General features: G+C 42.5%; 1 protein-coding gene across 1 annotated transcript in view; it reads left to right on the top strand.

The window, feature by feature from the left end:
• The window catches only part of LOC144630302 (phosphatidylinositol phosphatase PTPRQ-like), a 42,190-nt gene that overhangs the window by 21,802 nt on the left and 1,392 nt on the right, over positions 1-18,996 (top strand). The window contains 11 exon segments of the mRNA XM_078488641.1: positions 1-75; positions 1,000-1,293; positions 1,531-1,824; positions 10,147-10,443; positions 11,838-12,143; positions 12,718-13,181; positions 15,163-15,257; positions 15,873-16,029; positions 17,047-17,113; positions 17,661-17,932; positions 18,785-18,965. The exon segment at positions 1-75 is cut by the window's left edge and continues 285 nt beyond it. Of these exon segments, the coding sequence (XP_078344767.1) occupies positions 1-75; positions 1,000-1,293; positions 1,531-1,824; positions 10,147-10,443; positions 11,838-12,143; positions 12,718-13,181; positions 15,163-15,257; positions 15,873-16,029; positions 17,047-17,113; positions 17,661-17,932; positions 18,785-18,965 (2,502 nt within the window).

Genomic DNA, 18,996 nt, shown 5'->3' with positions numbered 1-18,996 from the left:
CTAAAGATGGGACGGAGGTTACAACCCCGTTTGGAAACTATAGTAACCCTGTTTATAACAGGACACACGAGGGAGGTAAGGAAAATACTAAGCTTATTCTTAAATAGTAAAACTCGTTTTTTTTGTCTTCCTGCCACTGAATGACGAGAGAATTGACATCGCGAGAAGAAAGCATAGGCTGAAAGGGTATTAAACCTAGGGGGAGTGTACGTATGAAAACTCGTACCGGTGCGAGTTGCATACCTGTATACGTATGACTACTTTATTTCATACCGCGTTTACATAAGGTCGTTTTGATTTCTTTCATCCCATGTCCAACGTGGCTCAAGCGACACAATCTTCCCCAGAGGCCGCGATCCTTTTGGTCGGCATCAAGAATCGAGACTTCTGGGCTAGACTGAAAGCCCGCCAAAAAGACAGCCAAATCTGATTGGCTATTGAAAACTTGTTCATTCCATCAACAATCTCCGGCGAACGCACTCAACGGGAACCGGAACCAAGAATTCTGATTTGTCTAGAGACGATCCGTTTCCCAAACGCTGGTCAAGGGGGACGCAGGCTCTTGGAACGAGATTGCAAGCGACGCCATCTTGGATTTGGTGCCCTTGCGTTATTTGGGTTATTGGGTAATTTGCGTTATTTGCGTCGTTACGCAACGTAGCATGACGATCCAAATAACACGTGGCGTGACGACCCAAATAACACATGTCGTGACGACCCAAGTAACACGTGGCGTGACGACCCAAATAACACGTGGCGTGACGATCCAAATAACAGGTGGCGTGACAACCCAAATAACACGTGGCCTGACGATCCGAATAACACGTGGCGTGACGACCCAATTGTGGCTTTACAGGAGACTAAAAGGCTGTACCTTTCAAATCTCGAGGTCACGATCAACCGTTTTAATGCGTTATAACAAGTGGAAATTATGGTTATGATTGTATATCAGTTTACGAGCGAATGACTCATAGTCAGTTTGATTTTCTTCTCTCGCAGTTCCAGAGGCCCCACCGTCAAATGTCTCAGCTATTCCCCACAGTACCACAAGCATCGAAGTTAAATGGAAGCGAGTAGACGTGTGCAAGAGAAATGGAAGAGTTATTGAGTACAACATTATGGTATATAACAGCAGCTGGGATAAAATAGAGTCTTTTAATGTCAATGGTAGTACATTTTCCGTGGTAGTGGAAAACTTGGAGTACGCAAACTACAGTGCTAGAGTCCAGGCCGTGACGAGCAAGGGCGAAGGCCCTTTTAGCAAGTATCAAAACACGACAACCCATCAGCCAGGTAGAGTTAAAGAAAATCAATGTTACGAAGTTTGACTTCTTATTTACAGATAAGGTTATCGGGGTTTTGGATATCAAGAGTGCATCTTGGTTAGAAAAGAGTTAATTGAGAAAAGTTCCTGTGTATGGTCAAGGAAACTTGTTCACCAAAATACAGTCCTGAGATGATCTTTCCTTCATTAAAAAAAACCTCATTACAACATGCAACGGATTAAAATTAGAACTTTTTTCATTCCAGCACCTAGAGATGTTCCAGAAAATGTAAGTGCTGTGGCCACTGGGAATTCAACAATTCGTGTAGAGTGGAGTCTCACAGACATCCCAACCATTATTGGTTTCAAAGGATTCATTATAAAGTACGAAGCAATCGGACATCCCCACAGGAATGGAGATAAAACTGTGAACGGACAAACATTTGCAGTAACATTAACCGGGCTTAGAATGTTCACTAAATACAAAATCCATGTGGCGGCTCGCACGACACAAGTTGGTAACTATAGCAACGCGGTTTATGCAAAGACCTTGGAAGGAGGTAAGTACAAAAGATATCTGTCATGAAATATTACAGATGATTTCCAGTTCGCACTGCGCAATCTCCGCTTGTATTGTTAATGTGAGCCTCACACGAATGAAAGTTTAACAGTCAAATTAAAAATTTAGGGACAAAATTAAACCCCCCAAAAAAGACAAATATGGGCGTGGCTCAAGCTTTGTGGACCCCTACAAGATACCAAAAGGCCAAAAATAGAATTCATAGTTCTGTATTTCTTCGCGTGCAATCCTAAACGAGCACTTGACTGCTAAAAAAATTGTCTTTTTGCCCGGAACACCCAAAGTAAGATCATAAGCCAAATTTACACCGCTAAGCGAGATGACCAGATATCCTTATAGTCCATGGGCCCGGGCAGATTTCGGTACCATTCAAAGGGACAAATTGTGAGTGGTATCGGTTTGAAGGTCTTATAAAGGAGTTTCAAAATTGACCTGATAGCAATCGCGAAAGAGTAGCTTTATATGATTTTTTAAGGGTATAAAATTCTCCTTCTGCATGAAATCGAGGCTAATTCTTTTGATGGACCAAAACATTCTTTTTTTCAGCGATTTTTGTTCAATTTGGTCTTATGATATTAAAAACATTACTCTCAACTTCGTTACTCAATAACATGGTCAAAATTCGAGTTTTTCTACGAAAAAGAACGTGAAATAACTGTTTGAAGGTTGCGAAATGCATTCTGGGTAAATCCAAGATGGCGGCCGCTTTGCCTGGTAAGTGTTTGGTTCATTTGGTGTCTTTTTCTCAATTTAAACCCCCGAAAGAAAACAAAGAAACCCCTAAAATAGATAAAGAACATATTAAAAACTTACAAAATTGATTTATGGCAATTTTAACCGCATCTAGGAGGGAATTATGCAACAAAACTTACAGAGTTTCGAGATGTGCTTGGGCTTTTCTGCTTCACGTAACAACACAGTAGAAAACGCTGTGTTAGTGAAACAAAAATTGAAAGAGGACCTTATTCGGGGAGATATTTCTCTACTGCGAGAAACAATTGCACTAAGAGGCCATGTTGTACGTTATTTAAGTCTTTAAAACTCACGTTATACACGTATAATTTTTACTACATACATACTTTCACACATAGGACCCCATCACTAGTGGCGGAACAAGACCTTGACTAAAAAAGAGAGGGGGGCTTTTTTGTGTGTTAACCCAAACAAAATATAGCGGTGGCATCATCAGGATGTCTTTTACCAAAATAAGGAGGGGGCCCGCGCATAACATGCAACCTTTCTAGGTTAACTTACACGCGGATTTGTAGCCACAACTAATACCTTAAAACCCTTTGTACATCAGAGAAACGCTATTCAGCTGCAACGGATTCCGATGGTGTGATAAAGCGACCCTGTTTAGATGTCAAATGCATCATTCATTGCAGTAATGACGACAGCGACGATTTAAAAGCACCACAAGACTTGGAGTCTTGGAGATCATTATTGAGAGCAGCTGCCATTCGAAACTATAAACCAGTCCTAGATATTGCAAAGACTGTTAAGGAAGGGGAAGTTCCGTCCATATTTTATCACCGAAAATGTCGTTGTTTGTTTACCTTAAAGCGAGAATTAGAAAAGCTGTGTAAAGTCAATGAAGAGGAGAATAGAGAAGAATCGATTATATTCCCAGAGAGAAGATCTTCAAATCGACAGGCGCCTAGCGATAGCACAACCTTCGATCAAATATGTATTTTTTGTGATCGAAAAAGTAAATACCTAAAGGGTTCAAAAAATCGAGAGCCTTTAATTCTGTGCAGAGATCTGCGAGCAGACGAGACTATCCGGAAGACTGCCATTGCAACGTGTGACACCAAGATGATTGCAGTTGTATCGCGAGAGCTTGTAGCAGCCGAAGCTTGGTACCACAGATCGTGTTATCGACATTACACGCGCCCCACTGTGACCAAAGGTGTTGAAGAAGAGGAGGCAGCTGATAGCTACGCCCGTATCGAGTCCAAAGCTCATGAAATGTTATTTGATTATATCAGATTTGATTTACTAGAGAATCCAAGACTTGTTAAACTAACGGAATTAACAGATGTGCTCTTGTCGGCCATGCGTTCATTTGGTGTCTCACAAATCAAAGACTCCACGAAAAAGCATTTAAAAAGGAGGTTGGAGCAAGAATTCTGCAGTGTACTGCACTTTGAGGACTTCCTGGAGAACAATAAACAGTTCGTAATCCCTGATAATATATCAAGACTCCAACTGGCAAGAGACACAGCGCAAGTTCTTCAGAATCATCTATCACAACAAGGGATCAGCACTTCACGTAACAGGATCGAAGAAATAAAGAAAGTTGGTCTGTACATTCGTGATGCAATTATTTCACAAGACGCAAAAATGTCATGGCCACCCCAGCCTTCAGAACTGGCCGAAAATGCAGTGAAAATTCCAGAGGAACTTGAGGTGTTCTTACACACTGTCCTAACTGGAAGTGTAAACCGTCCAGAAGAAGGCTATTCAGCAAGAGTACAGCGTCTGATAAACTCTTTCTCACAAGACATTGTTTTTGGAGTTAGTGGTGGGCGCCAGAAGCCACCTAAGCAAATTCTTTTGCCGTACGCTGTCAAGTCTTTAACAAATAACGTCGAACTTATTCAAATTCTCAATCGTTTTGGACACGGAGTCGCTTATTCGCAGATCGAGGAAATGAATACGGCACTTTGTCTCCACAAAATGGCCCTGACCCAAGAAAATGAAATTCCACTACCACAGAATATTCAACCTTTCATAAACACCACTCTCGCCTGGGACAACATTGATAGATTGGAAGAAACACTTTCTGGATCAGGAACGTCCCACAGGGTCAATGGTATCGCTGTGCAGGCGAGACACTTTGGACCCCAACTTCCCCCAGTGCCAGTGCCTGAAGTAGCAAGAACGAGACAGAGGAGCGTTGATTCTTCGACTATCACAGAAATCCCTGCATACAATGCTGGTGAGCGCTGTAATCCTCGCGCGCGAAGTTACGTGGAAGTAACCTCTGAACAAGTGATAGAGCACGCACGGAAAAAGAACTTGCTTTGGATTTTAGTGCGCCTTCATGCAAACGCAAAGCAGAAAGCAAGCAGTTGGACTGGGTTCAATATATCAGTCCGTGAACAGCCGGTGTCCAAAGACAACGTAGGATACTTGCCAACCGTCGATGCGCCCGCCACTGATATGGCCACAGTTCATGAAGTTCTCGTACGATCTCTTAAAATCAAGGATTCTCTCAGGCTTCAGAGTGTCGTTGTCGTCTTCGACCAGGCGTTGTACGCAAAAGCGACGGAGATACAGTGGAAACATAGTGAGAGGTTTAAGGATCTAGTGCTGAGGATGGGTGTATTTCATACAACCTGCACTCTGCTGTCTATCGTAGGAAAACGCTTTCAGGACGCTGGATTGAGAGACCTTTGTGTCGAGTCAGGTGTCATTGCAGAGGGATCCGTGTCAGGCGTGCTCGATGGTCGCAGATATAACCGAGCAGTGAGGTGTCACAAGCTTATGTATGAAGCTCTTATGAGACTCGCTTGGAAAGGGTTCCAGTCATGGGTAGAAGACAATCATCCGGATAAGAGAGGAACGGTTGATGTATTCTTTGACAGTCTTAATGAACTTTACGAAAACACCTGCGCAAATGAGTTTGAGGAGAAAATGACCAGTCCTGGTTTCGCCAAATTTGTCGAACTTTTTGACAACTACTTGAAGTATCTGCGGCTAGAAAAAGGGAAACTCTCACAATTCTGGATGTCGTACCTTGATCTTGTGGAAATCCTCTTGGGGCTGTTGCGAGCATCTAGGGAGGGAAACTGGGAGTTGCACTTATCGTCTGTTCGGCAAATGATCCCCTGGTGTTTTGCATATGACAATCTCAACTATGCGAGATACTTATCTGCCTATGTATCTGAAATGTCCCATCTTGAGAAAGAGCACCCAGAAATTTCAGAGTATTTCAGATCTGGTGGATTTTCCGTACAAATTGGAGACCAAAATCCGTTCGGAAAAATACCGGTCGACCAAGCATGCGAGGAGACCGTGAACAAAGATACTCAGACGGCTGGGGGGACGAAGGGTTTTAGCCTGAAACCAAGAGCACTGAGCAAGTACTACCTAACAGCAGAATATCGCAGTATATTCATGCGGCAGCTCAAAGAGATGGTTCATCTTACCCATTCCAATGCAAAACACACAGATCTGCAATCAAGCAGAATTGAAAGAGATGAGGCAGACGTGGGATCGTTGTTGTTGATGCTTGAAAGCACCTGGATCAATCCATTTAACAATGAACAGCAAGAGCTTGTTTGCCTTTCAACTGGCAAGGCGGCCACAAACGAAATAGAGAATGACTTACTGCAGGCCAAAGACATCGGAGAGAAGGCTTACAAGTCGTTCAGTGCGGAAAGACTCGAATGCCACCCACCGAAGGTCAAGTTCCACGACACTTTGACCAAAGCTAAACTGAAGACTTTCAGCGATCTTAACAAGAAGATGAAGGTTCAAAAAGGAACTGCCGATGAAGTAATCCTTAAGGCCGATCGCGCACTTTTCGCCAAAATGATCGTTATTGCTGAGAAAAGAGAACTAAAGATGAGAGACGTACTGTGCCATCCACTCGGGCCCCTTCCTTGGGCGTTAGCTAACGCTGACGGCTCTATGAGGAAAACTAACAAGTCTTCGCTTGGAAAAGAGCTAAAGAAAAATGCACTTGCAGTAGAGAGCTTCCCACAACCATGCGCTTGTGTGATCGATGGAATGGCACTGGTTCAGCGCATGAAGGGTGACCACAAGACATTTTCCGAGGCTGCAGATTATCTGTTGCGTATGGTTTTAAATGAAGGAGGCAACAGCAAGCGGATTGACGTGGTGTTTGACGTGTATAGAGATGACTCCATCAAGAATGCTGAGAGAGAAAGGAGAGGCGCCGAGACTGGAAATGAATTCAGAAACATCAGACCGGAGCATAAGCTTGAACAGTGGCGGAAGTTTCTTCTTAGTCCCAAGAACAAGTCCCAGTTTATCAAGTTCATCGCTGAGGAATGGCAAAAAGAACGATACAGAGTGAAACTCGCTGAAAAAATACTCATGGTGACCTCTGAAGAACAATGCTTTGAAATCACGTCAGAGAGGGCAGTGACACGGGATGACCTCAGTTCAACACAGGAGGAGGCCGATACAAGAGTACTGCTTCATGCAGCCGAAGCAGCCAGGGCTGGATACAAAGGTATCATTGTATCAGCTGAAGATACAGATGTCTTAGTTCTTTGTCTAGCATTCAAGAGCTTCATCCCTAGTTCATTGTTCTTGAAATGTGGCACCAAGAACCGAACAATCTACATTGACATTTAAACTGTGGTTCAGCGTTTCGGATCTGGTCTTTGCAAGTCCCTTCTTGGCCTGCATGCATTTACAGGTTGTGACAGTGTAAGCGCTTTCGCTGGAAAAGGCAAGACAGCAGGACTTCAGATTATCAAGCGAAGCAGGGATTTCCAACATGTATTTCTACAACTTGGAATGGAATGGGAACTGTCGAATGATCTGTTTTCAAGGTTACAGGAATTCACCTGTATGCTTTACTCGACTAAGGCCGAAACCAGTGACGTCAACGAGCTTCGTTATCGGTTGTTTTGTGCAAAAAAGGGCGAGCTCGAGTCACACCAGCTACTGCCTTGTGCCGACAGCCTCCGGAAGCACTCTGCACGCGCAAACTACCAGGCAGCCATTTGGAAAAGAAGCCTGCAAAGCTGCCCTCAGGTGCCTTCCCCTGTCGGTTACGGCTGGGTTCACGAGAATGGAATGCTGGCTATAGATTGGATGGGTGGTGAGCCTGCTCCTAGGGCTGTCCTAGAGCTGCTTTCCTGTCAGTGCACCAGGGCTTGCAACCTACCAAGATGTACCTGTCTTGCCAGTGGTCTCAAGTGTACCGACATGTGCAGGCTACAGGACTGCAGCAACCAAGCAGAAGACGATGAAGCCGCGGATGAAATTCTGAGTGACGATGAGGATGAAGAAGAGTCTTGAGACAGTAACGAAAATGCTAACCAGAAAGATTTATCTGGACATGATCGACTGTTGGTTATAGCAACGAGATAACAACTAAAATTTAAACCCTAAAACTTTGCATTGTTTGCATTATGTTATATCTTTGTTTTATGATGTCTCACAGTACGCGCACTGTGATTGGTCATTTTTTACGGCCGTCTTAGTCGAAATTTTAAAAAGTTTTGTTTATCGAAATGTTTTAAGAAGAAAATTTTGAGAGCCGCTAAAAACATTTGCATTTGGATAAAATTTTCAGAAAACAAAGGCGATCTTCCACGCTTGTATAAAACCAGATTTTTCATAACTTATAGAAACCGGAAACGCACCCAATGTAGTATGTGTAAAACAACCCGAGCATAACTTAAGTCAGGAACTTTACAATTTTTTCTTTCGATATGTCAGTCTTTACAAGTACTGTGAATAAGTCGAAATCTGGTTGGAAAAGATTTTGAGAGTTCTGTAAAGAGAAGACGAATAAAACATTTAAAATGAAAAAAAACTTACCTGCTGCTGTTCTTGACGAACTCTTCTGCAAATTATTTAAAAGATGTCCGTTCATTTGTTTTGAAGACGGAATGAAGTTGAATATGAGCCAGACCAGACAGCTTCAAGCTCTGTGATGTACTCATTTTCCAACTAAAATACAGTTTCTCCCAGTCAGGGCAGTTATTAGCGTTCAAACCTGAATGCTGGCGGCCACTCTTTATCTCAGCAACCGTTGGAACCTTTATTTCCAACACTCCGTCACACGTGGCAATTGATTCAGCTCCATTCAGCTATGATTAAGCTCAGTTCTTCACCAAACTTCTCTTAGGAGGACAAAACAAAGCGGTAAAATAATAACGGCGGTATTGAGGTTTTCTCCCGCAGTAGTTTCTTGACAATTAAGTGTTCTCTCGTTCGGTATATTTGGGAAGAATACTGCTCAATTTCAAGTTTTCGAACGTTTGACAAACACGCTGTAAATTGCTCGAGGTGCTTTCTTCATAGTTGAGCTGTTCTTCTCTGTTTCACGAACTAAAAAAGTTATTTCAAAGCATTCTTCAGTCGTTTTAAGCTCTCATGCTTTCGCCGTAAATAACTGTACCAATGAATCGTAGGAATGAAACGTTTGAAGTTCGTATTCACGTCTCAAGTCAACTGCAAATTAAAGTCTTTTTGGAAAACCAAATTAAAGCTCACTTCAGTGACACGCGTCAGTCACATGAAGCCCCGTTTTCGCGCGCTTGACTCGAAAAGTGCTTCTTTTCTCCAGAGGGGAAAAAATAACTTTTTAATCTTGTTCACTCGGTTAGCACTGTAAGATACGAATCCTCGTTTCTTCCTGTCTATTAATTTAAAAACTCGGTTCGTTTTTAACAGGACGGACCTCGAACTCGTCTTAGAGGAGGTATATTTCACAAATCACTTTGGTTGTCATGGCAACCATACAGAGAGAAAGGCACAAGCTATCTTAGCTAACATCAGCTGCCCCTCATGAACATTTTTTACCCCAATTTATAGCAAAAACGCCCTTTAAATTTCAAAAACGTGATTATTTATGACCCTCTGAGCAATAAAAGGCAGCATTCATTTTCCAAAGATGACGTCAGAAATCACGTGATTTCAGCAAGAAAGCTACTCTTTCGGGATTGCTATCACATACCAAAATGAACTAGAATGTTCAAGGATTCTAAAAATATATGATAGCATTTGTCCCTCCAAATGGTACCAAACACCTATTTTTGGGGTCTGGGCCCATGGACTATTAGGGCTTTCCACAAGTTGCTCGGCAACTTTTTGGCAACTTTTCATATTTCGAGCAACTTTTTCCCCTTCGAGCAACTTTTTTCCTCTCGAGCAACTTGTTGCATATTTAGCAATTTCCCGCCGAAGATCTCCGAAGACTATCCGAGTGCTGTTCAAAGACCATGCGAACGTTTCCGAAGATTTACGAAGTTTGCCGAAGATTTTCGAGAAACATCTGACGACGTTTCAACTTTAAAAAACATTACAAAACTCGTCAGCAAACATGACGTCTTCGATATCTTCACGATTTTTCTCAGTTAAAGAAATCCTTGTTATTTAACAAATTTTCCCCTTAATATGTTATTTAGATACTTAACTTCATTTGTTGTAAAATTGCATAAAACTGCTTAGAAATCTTATCCTATAAAGGAACTTGTGGAAAGCCCTAGATATCCTTGCAAAAACAATAACAACTCGTAAAACTGGACAAACCGTCGTTTTAATCGGTCTTGTGAATATATTCACGCATGACCTATTTTTCTTTATTTAGTTCCCACTGCCCCGCCATCACCTATAGTCGAGAAAATCCTGGACTCTACTTTCGTGGAAATCAGCTGGGGAAAAGTTCCTAGCGAGTCGCACAACGGTAAAATACTCGGTTTCTACATTATCTACTACCAAACTGGCAACGGCTCTTATCAACAGAGTAAGAGGACCCACCACGATTTTTTTTCAGTTCAACTCAAGTCACTTGAGAAATTCTCAAAATACCACGTAAAAGTGTTGGCATTTACCAGCGCGGGGAATGGGACGGCTGGCAACATTTCATTCCGTACTAGTGACGATGGTAAGTATCAAACTTGATGTTCCCCCCACTTTGTTTTTTTTTTTTTTGGGGGGGGGGGATATGATTTTCAATTAAAGATACCCCTGACTTTTTATCCTTCAGTGGCTATTAGACGTCCTAAATTTATATCCTAATGATGGTTTTTAACTCGATAGCATTCGCCGTCTTTAAGATATAACATTTTGAATTTCGGAGTTTCACGCCACACGACATCAAAATAGCCGCGCGAAGGCTGTCACGTATGTTTAAAGAAAATGCGTAATCCTGTTATTTGTAACAATCTAAACAGTTGAGGATTAACGAGAAGTATGTATGTGAATGTTTACGTGTTCATGAAGGTGAACTGACCGCTTTATATTGCAGAAGTAAATGCCAGATGTTTTTATTGATTTCCGGCGGCCATCTTGGAGCCCTTCACATGGACTCCAGCATGGAGTTTCCATACTGAGCTCTCTAAATTTGTGTAAAATATTTTCACGAATAACTCAAGTACGGAATGCCGTACAGACCTGAGAATTGGACACGTTGACTATAATAGTAATTTTCTACAACCTGTAATAATATGGAATTTTTTGACTCAATAGCTTTGGATTTATTTTTTAGCAGCGCGTGACAGTAGCGTTACTGGCGTGACAGTGAAAACCAGCAATTGTTCCTTGACATCGATGAAGTACATCTATTCTTATATTTTCACGCTTTGCTTTAAGTTTAAAATTTAAGCTCCTATAGGAGAACAGAGGGGCTTATATCCGGGGGGAGGGCTTAAAAGCGGAATAAACAAACGTTTCGAAACAAGTCAACACCACTACATTTGGACTAAAATCTGCAAGGTACACTGCTGTTAAGGCGTGGAACTCGATTCCTGACACAATGCGGACGCTGACGTCAATTAAGGCATTTAAGAAGGCAGTACGTCAGCTGACCTTCAATACATCGCAAGTCGGATAGTGTTTTTATATATATAATTGTAAATAGTTTCTAAATTTTTTTGTGTTTTCTGTTTATTGCCATTTTTTTTTCTCGGCACATTAGCATACTTTTGCTAGGGGCCTAATCAGCCCCATCAAACCGAGGGTAAATAAATGTTATTATTATTATTATTATTATTATTATTATTATTATTATTATCGAAATACGTTTTTAAGTTTAAAAGTCATAATAAAGCAACGTTTAGCCCTATTGAGTACCAGTACTGTCATCCAGCAGGGGGGGGGGGGGGGGGGGTTGTAACCTGATGTAGTTTTTTTTCCAGTAGATGGGCCTATAACCAGGGCGGCTAATAAGCGGGGGAAGTGGGGTGGGGTGGCTTAAAACCGGAATTTTACGGTACAGTGGTGAAACGGGTATTAAACTCTTATTAATTAATTATTAATTAATTATGATCTCATCCCTAGTGCCCAGTAAAGCTCCAATCCTTTTCAAACCCGTCAGCTCTGTATCACCATACAAGATAAGGGTCTCCTGGGAAAAAGTCCCCTCGGCGTTTATGAACGGCGAGTTGGTGAATTACCACGTGACATACCAGCGGGTGAAGGTTGGAGTTGAACGTAAGGAATATGAGCCCGTGTTAGAGATGACAGTTGAAGCAGCGGTAACGTCTGTGGTGTTGGAAAATCTCGAGCCTTTTTCTAAGTACAAAATCACAGTCGCGGCAAAAACTGCGAAAGGACTGGGACCGTATGCGCTGCATCAATATGGTGGTAGGTAGATTTTTGCAATTTATATCGAAATAAAACTAAAATATTGTTATTGTTGTACATTGTATAAAGGTGTGTTTAAGTCCGCGTTCGAGCCTAGTGGCCTATACGGCCAGCGCCTTCCTTCGATTTCTGTTGATTGAAGTGACTAGGAGTAATTATGCAACCTCGTCCCCAGTCGTCCCCGGCGAATTTGGATGTGATGTCACCCGCCAAGCTCACTCGCATAGCGCGGTATGGCCTGGGGACGAGTCTGGTAATTATGCTTTTTCCGCCCCACCCACTCTCCATGAAATGCTACTTCTTCGCAGGGTTACCCCCAGTATAAAATTTGCCGGTACCCATTTTTACACCTGGGTGGAGTGAGGCGCTGCGAGTAAAAGTATCTTGCCCAAGAACACAACACGATGTCCCTACCAGAGCTCAAACCCGGACCGCTCGATCCGGAGTCCAGCGCACCAACCATTAGGCCCACCACGCCTCCTACCAAAAGAAACTGTAGCAAAGCACAGCTAAGGATTAAATTTTCCTCGACGCTGTTACGCCTAAAATGCTTACCTCTTTATTTTTATTTCAGAAACCTGTCACTGCATAAACCGTCTCACAACAAGCTGGCGACGATACGAACCGTACGTAAACTTCACAGACGATGGCCAACCTGGACAGATCATTCCACTAGTTTTGCAGTCAATGGTCAAGCAATGTTGTGGACATTGCGACGAACACAATCAAACAATCCTTGACTTCAAAACAAACGGCAGGAACAAACCATCGACACAAAACACAAGCCGCGATCTCCTGGAAGACCTGAACGAGTTCACAGATTTCACGTTCCCAGTTTTCGGTCACAAAGATCAAGATTCTTATAAAGGAGGGTTTGGGTTTACCCCAGTTATAGAATCAGCCGGTGTGGCTTTTATCGTATACCCCAATGTTTCGACGACTCAGATTACGATGTTTCGGTCGCTACTTCGCTGTCTGCCTGTGCTTCTGCTGCCCATTGTTACAGCATACATCGCAGGGGTTATCATATGGTGCTTGGTGAGTAGATTTTTAGCCTGTGGCTGACTGCCATGTTAAAAGGCGGGGTTCTCATTGAAAAAATTAAATTAGGGCCTGTATGCATGGAGAAATATTAGGGACTTTAAGATACCTGGACGGCTGACCTCGAGGGCGGTAGAATTTCGCGAGGAGGACTGGGCCGATGTCGACGTTCTTGGCAGGAACTTCCAACATTAAGAGCCGGCGTGTGTGAACGGAGGACGGCTTCGTTAGTGGATCAATAACTCCTTAGCCCAAAACATGCGGAGAAAAACATTTGGCGCTTCTAGCCCATTTTCATTCTCAGGGTACAAATTCCAAGGGACATTTTTGTAAAAACACAAGCAAGAAAGCTCATAATTTCACGCACGTGGCTTCGCCATCAGCGTTTTGCAAAGCACAGCAAATATATTCGCAACCGCAAATAAAACTTGACTTCTTAACTTTTTATCAGTACCAAACCAAGAATACCATAAAGGACCACCTAACAAAGTAACAGAATTAAAAAATAATGATATTTTTAAACGAAATCATACAAAAAGCACTCCCGTTCACTGGTGGACGGCAAAACTCTACTTCTCACGTCCTCGACAACAGCTGGACGGAGCTGGACGGCAAAGTGCGTGGAGCGGGCATGCGCAATATAGGCTACACGGGAAAAATTACTTCCGGTCAGCCGTCCAGGTATCTTAAAGTCCCTATTGCCCCTGATAGGATGGTTGCCCTCCATACCGAGTTATCCCAGGCAAGAGAGCTTTTTATAAAGGGGTGACCCTGGGTGGAAGGTCACTCGCTTTGAAGGTAGGATGACTCTGCAGGGGGAGCCAGCTATTTTCTATGTAAACACTTTGGCTATGTTTGAATTCGTCTATCCAATCTCGTCCCCAGAGGCCGCGATCCTTCTGGTCTGTGCCAGGGATCGGGACTTCTGGGCTATTCTGAAAGCCCGCCACAAAGGCGTCTGAATCTGATTGGCTGTTGAAAACTTGTTCCTTTCACCACAATCTCCGGGGCACGTGCACTATCAAACCGGAACCAGGTTTTCCTGGTTCCGGTTTTGTATTTGTCCAGAGCCGTTGAGTTTCCCGACTGCTGGTCAAGGGGAGCGCAGGCTCTAGGAACGAGATTGTCGCCTACCAGGCATAAGTCTGGACATACAGAGCATGCGTGAAACAACCTCGTTCCCAGGGCTTTTCCCTAAATCACCAAGGGAAAAGCCCTGGGAACGAGGTTGTGCGTGAAAACGAGAGACTAATGTTTTCCTCGATTGGCAGAGGAACTTTTTCTCGTATAAACGCTCGGTTAAAGATGGGTCGGGGAAGAGAGTAACTCTCCTACCAGAGACAACGTTTCTTTATATGAACATGCCCTTTAACCTGTAAAGAAGACCATTCGGGCTGGCGCAAGCTTTTTCAGTACACTCAAATATACCTTTTTAAATAGACGCAAAACAGCTATGGTGACTAAAATGATGATAGAGGCATTGCCATCAAATGCTTTCATCTATGAAGAAATATAAAAAGATTTCGTGCAAGATCGATCTTAACCATCAACGCAGTATGACGGCGTTTTATTATTATTATTTTATTGAGTGCAACCCTAAAAGATACGTTGATGGGAATTACCTCGCAATGTACATCTTAAAACGAGACGACAAGCATTCCTACCCCTTTCACCATATTTACTTCGACACGTGCATTTAAGATTCTTCCTCACGTCTGTGATGACTAGCGAAGGCGCTAGAATTTCCGTTCTAAATTGTCCTGGTCAAGTGGACAGGAATCAAACCAGTCCTTGAAAGGTAAATTACAAGGTCTCTTTCCACATACTACAAGCGCGGAAAACATTCTTAAAACGCAACATATGTGTCTTTTAAGATTTTATGACAATTTTGATCTAGTTTTCCTCAAGAAGGCTCCATTTTATCCTTCCCATAGCGTATACCGTGTTTAACTGTTTGTCTGTGTTTTGTCATTATTAGGAGAGGGTAAACAACCCCCAAGATTTTCCTCCGTCGTTCCTTTTTGGGACCTGGGAAGGAGTTTGGTGGTCGTTTGTTTCGATGACAACCCTTGGGTAAGCAAATACTTTGTACTTATTTGTAGTGAAATGGCGTAATTTATTCTCTGTATTATGAATATTGCAAGGTGTTTTTTGTATGTCTTTTCTTCAATATTGTAAAGCCTTTTTTCTCTTCAAAAAATAATTTAAAAAAGGCAAATACTTAACTTTTTGACTTGTTTTAACAAGGAACTTAAAAGCTCTTTAATTGGTCAGAAAAAAAACTTGTGCATCAACATTCCAGAGTACCTTTTAACAAATCAAAACTCAATCGTGATTTTGCTTTCGTGTGTTTTCGCGCGTGACAGCAATTGCATGATTTTCCGCGCTTGACACCGGTTACATTTTTCCCGCGCTTGATAGCGGTTACATGTTTTGCCGCGCTCGACATCGGTTGAATTTTTTCCCGCGCTTGACACCGGTTGCATTTTTTCCGTGCCTGACGCGCGGTTGCAATTTTTTCCCGGTTGCACGTCTTTCCCCCGGTCTTTCTGCGCTTGACAGGGGCAGCACTATTTTCTTTTGAGGTCTTACTGGCTTTGTGCATAACATCGTAACATACGTTTGTTCTGGTTGGTTGGATATAACAACAACTTTATAAACACAAAACAAATTCGTTTAACTTTTTAGGTATGGCGACCGAGCGCCTCTTAGCTACAAAGGACGTGTCTTTGCCATCTGTTGGATATTATTCGGGCTCATTGTCATCGCTGTTACCATGGCCATGCTTACGACAGCACTAACAGCGGTCACTGTAAATAGTGAGCCCAAGCTATATGGAAGCAAGGTGAGCAGCGACCTCTCAATTTTCAATAAATTCGTCATGTAGAACTCTTTGACTTGTGCCGCTCGGTCCTCTCCATGGGCGGATCCAGGATTTTTCTTAGGAGGGGGTGCACCACTTAGGAATGCCGTAACTGACTTTCTTTTCTTGCAGAATACAAGTTGTATATAGAAAGCCGCAGGTCATCTCGGGAGGGGGGGTTGCGCACGCCCTTCACCCCCCCCCCCCCTTGATCCGCCTCTTTCCACCCCTCTCCTTCCTTGAAGGGAGAATGGAAAAGGTTGCCTTTTTATTGTGGCAAGGAAACATTTTTCCTAAGTGAATCCAAAATCTGGCTGGCAATACAGTTGTACAAAGTGTTTTCCAACTCTTACGTTTTGGTATAAAGCATGTTATTTCTTTGGGTTTACAGTCAACTCTCTATTAACGGACACCTCCATAAGACGGTCACCTGGTGATGGTCCCTGACGTTTTTCAGTCATTTTACTGTAACCAAACTCTCTATAAGACGGCAACCTCTCTAAGACGGACAACGGACACTTTGAAATCATTAACGGACACTTGAGAAGCGTTATCATGTTTTATTGGTGAAAATACTTCCAAGCTTCGTATTGACCTAAAGCAAAGTTAGTCAGCGCCCTAAGGATACGTGTATACCAAGCTTACTAACCAAAAACAATGACGCTTTAACGGATTACTTCTCTGCCTACGTGTATGGGCACTAAAGAGGGTCGTTTTCTACTAGCAGTATTACATTTTGTAAAAAGCTCTCAAATTTTGCCTAAACAAGCGAATACGGTCCTATTATTATTTAAGTCTTGTTGCAGTTTGCAAAGGTTTCTTTGCATTGTGCAAAGGTTTATCTTTATTATCTCACAATTACGAGTGTCACATTACCTCAACTCTCTACAAGGCGGACACCTCTCTAAGACGGACAGTTGCAGCCGGTTCCGAAGGTGTCTGTCTTAGAGAGAGTTGACTGTATATCCCTAGTAACTAACATCTTTCTTTTTACTTAAGATTGCAGCAGAACACAACTCTCCCGAGTATAATGTGGGAACGAGGCGGAACGCCAAATATGATCCAGGTACTGTACACTGAGAAAAAGTTCACGTCTGGGGTTCGGGCATTCTCGTCCCCAGAGTCGCTCGTCCCTCTTAGCTGGCAAAGCCTGGGGCACGAGGAACAAGTGGCTTATTGGGACTCATGATTTGATTAGCCAGATTTTAAACAAAGGGAATTTAAATCTAGCCAATCAAATCAACCGTTTTAAAATCCCTTTCTACAAAGCGATTATAAAACGGTTGTTCCAAGGCTTTCTTAACTGCTATTTTTTAGGTGAAAGAAGTCTTCGTATAGTCAACACAGATTTAGCAATTTTTTAATTGCAACATTGAGCGACTATTAAAGTAAATAGTTGATCTATTTTTAGATAGCTTAGCGCTCTCAACTGAGACTTCTAAATGTTTTGAATCAGCGAGTACTAATATAAGGGACTTGTTTGAAATTGTTAAGTATTCCCTGAAAAACGATTGGGCCAACTGCGAAGAGACATACTGTGTCAACATGCCTCATATTTGCTGGTTCTTGAAAAAAAACTACTACCTAATAACCTATTTGTTTTTTATTTCAAGACAAGGAATATCACAGCATCGAGGAGGTCGTCGAGGCTCTTTTTAACAGAGAAGTCGAAGGGATCCTGGTGGATACTTATTCTGCGGGCCTGCGAGGTGATCTCTTCAATCGACCCCCGATACGAGTGAGCAAGGTCATTGATTACAAGACCGCGTACGGGGTCGTGCTCAGTCCCAATGCGACTCGACTGGGAAAGTGTTTTGAGAACTACATGAATTCGCACAGGGCTGAGATTTTCAAAATGATTAAAGAAAAAGCCAAGCCAATCGAGGTAATTTCTCTTTACAGTATCGGTGCATTTATGAGCCGTCAAGTGAGGAGAAGATAAAAGTTCATCAAGTTATTATTTTCTAAAGAAACTGTTCTGTGAAACACTTAGTTGATTATCAACTTGATCTTGATAAAGGTTAAAAAGGTTGAATAAAGGTAGAAAAATGGAGGATTGTATACATGCCAACATCTTCTGGGTCAAAGGCGTGAGATTTTTATCCTGAGAGTGCCAGAATTTTCGAAGACGATACGACCATGTCCGTAGTTTTCCGAAGACGTCCGGAGTATTCCGAAGACGTTCCGAATATATCTCGATCCCAGTGCATGGAAGTGTTTTGCTAAACACTACCTTGTTTTCAATGCTTTTCTTGTCAAAACTCTGAGATTTCGGGGAAAGTATCGTCTTTTACTCATTTTTATACATAGAGTTTTCGTTTCTCACATTGGTTCGAGTTAACATATTTTTGGAAAGTGTGTCGGTTATGGTTGTAAAAACTCACACTTTTCGAGTGTTCGAGTGCAAGTGTTTCAAGCCTACGAGACACGACCGAATAATGGTCGACAAATGGGACCGGCCTAATAATGATCCAGGTTCGTTATAAATTACCATCTAGTGTACTAAAACTGTCGACGAGTGTCTCTGGCCATGGGTGGAAAGGGTCAAAATGAATTACAACTTCGCAGTTTTGTTTCAAAAATACGCTTGAAACGATTTCTCTTGGTGTTCTAGGATTATTTTTAAAAAATTAAAGGTATTCTAGCACAGTTTTGACGAAAATCAATCTAAAATCCCCGTGAGACTTCCTCTTTAAAACGCTTTTGCTGATTCCTGTTTTATCCTCTCTCGTTCCAGACCTCCGGCTCCAAAGAACCGGCTCAAGAAGAAGCTTCAGGCGGTTTGCTGGACAGCGGTTCTCCAACGTTCAACAAGGCTTTGCGATACGCATGCATAATGTTAGGGATTGTTCTCTTCTTCTCCCTTCTCTATGAGTGTATACGTTGTATAAGAGCAAGGCAAAAGGTCCACCAAAAAGGTAGGTAGTCTAAGTCTTAGTCTTACGAGTA

This window comes from Oculina patagonica, chromosome 11 (genome assembly GCF_052425735.1).
Source record: "Oculina patagonica isolate OP01 chromosome 11, crgOcupat, whole genome shotgun sequence".
Taxonomy (NCBI): domain Eukaryota; kingdom Metazoa; phylum Cnidaria; class Anthozoa; order Scleractinia; family Oculinidae; genus Oculina; species Oculina patagonica.
This window is presented reverse-complemented; position numbering and strand designations above follow the sequence as displayed.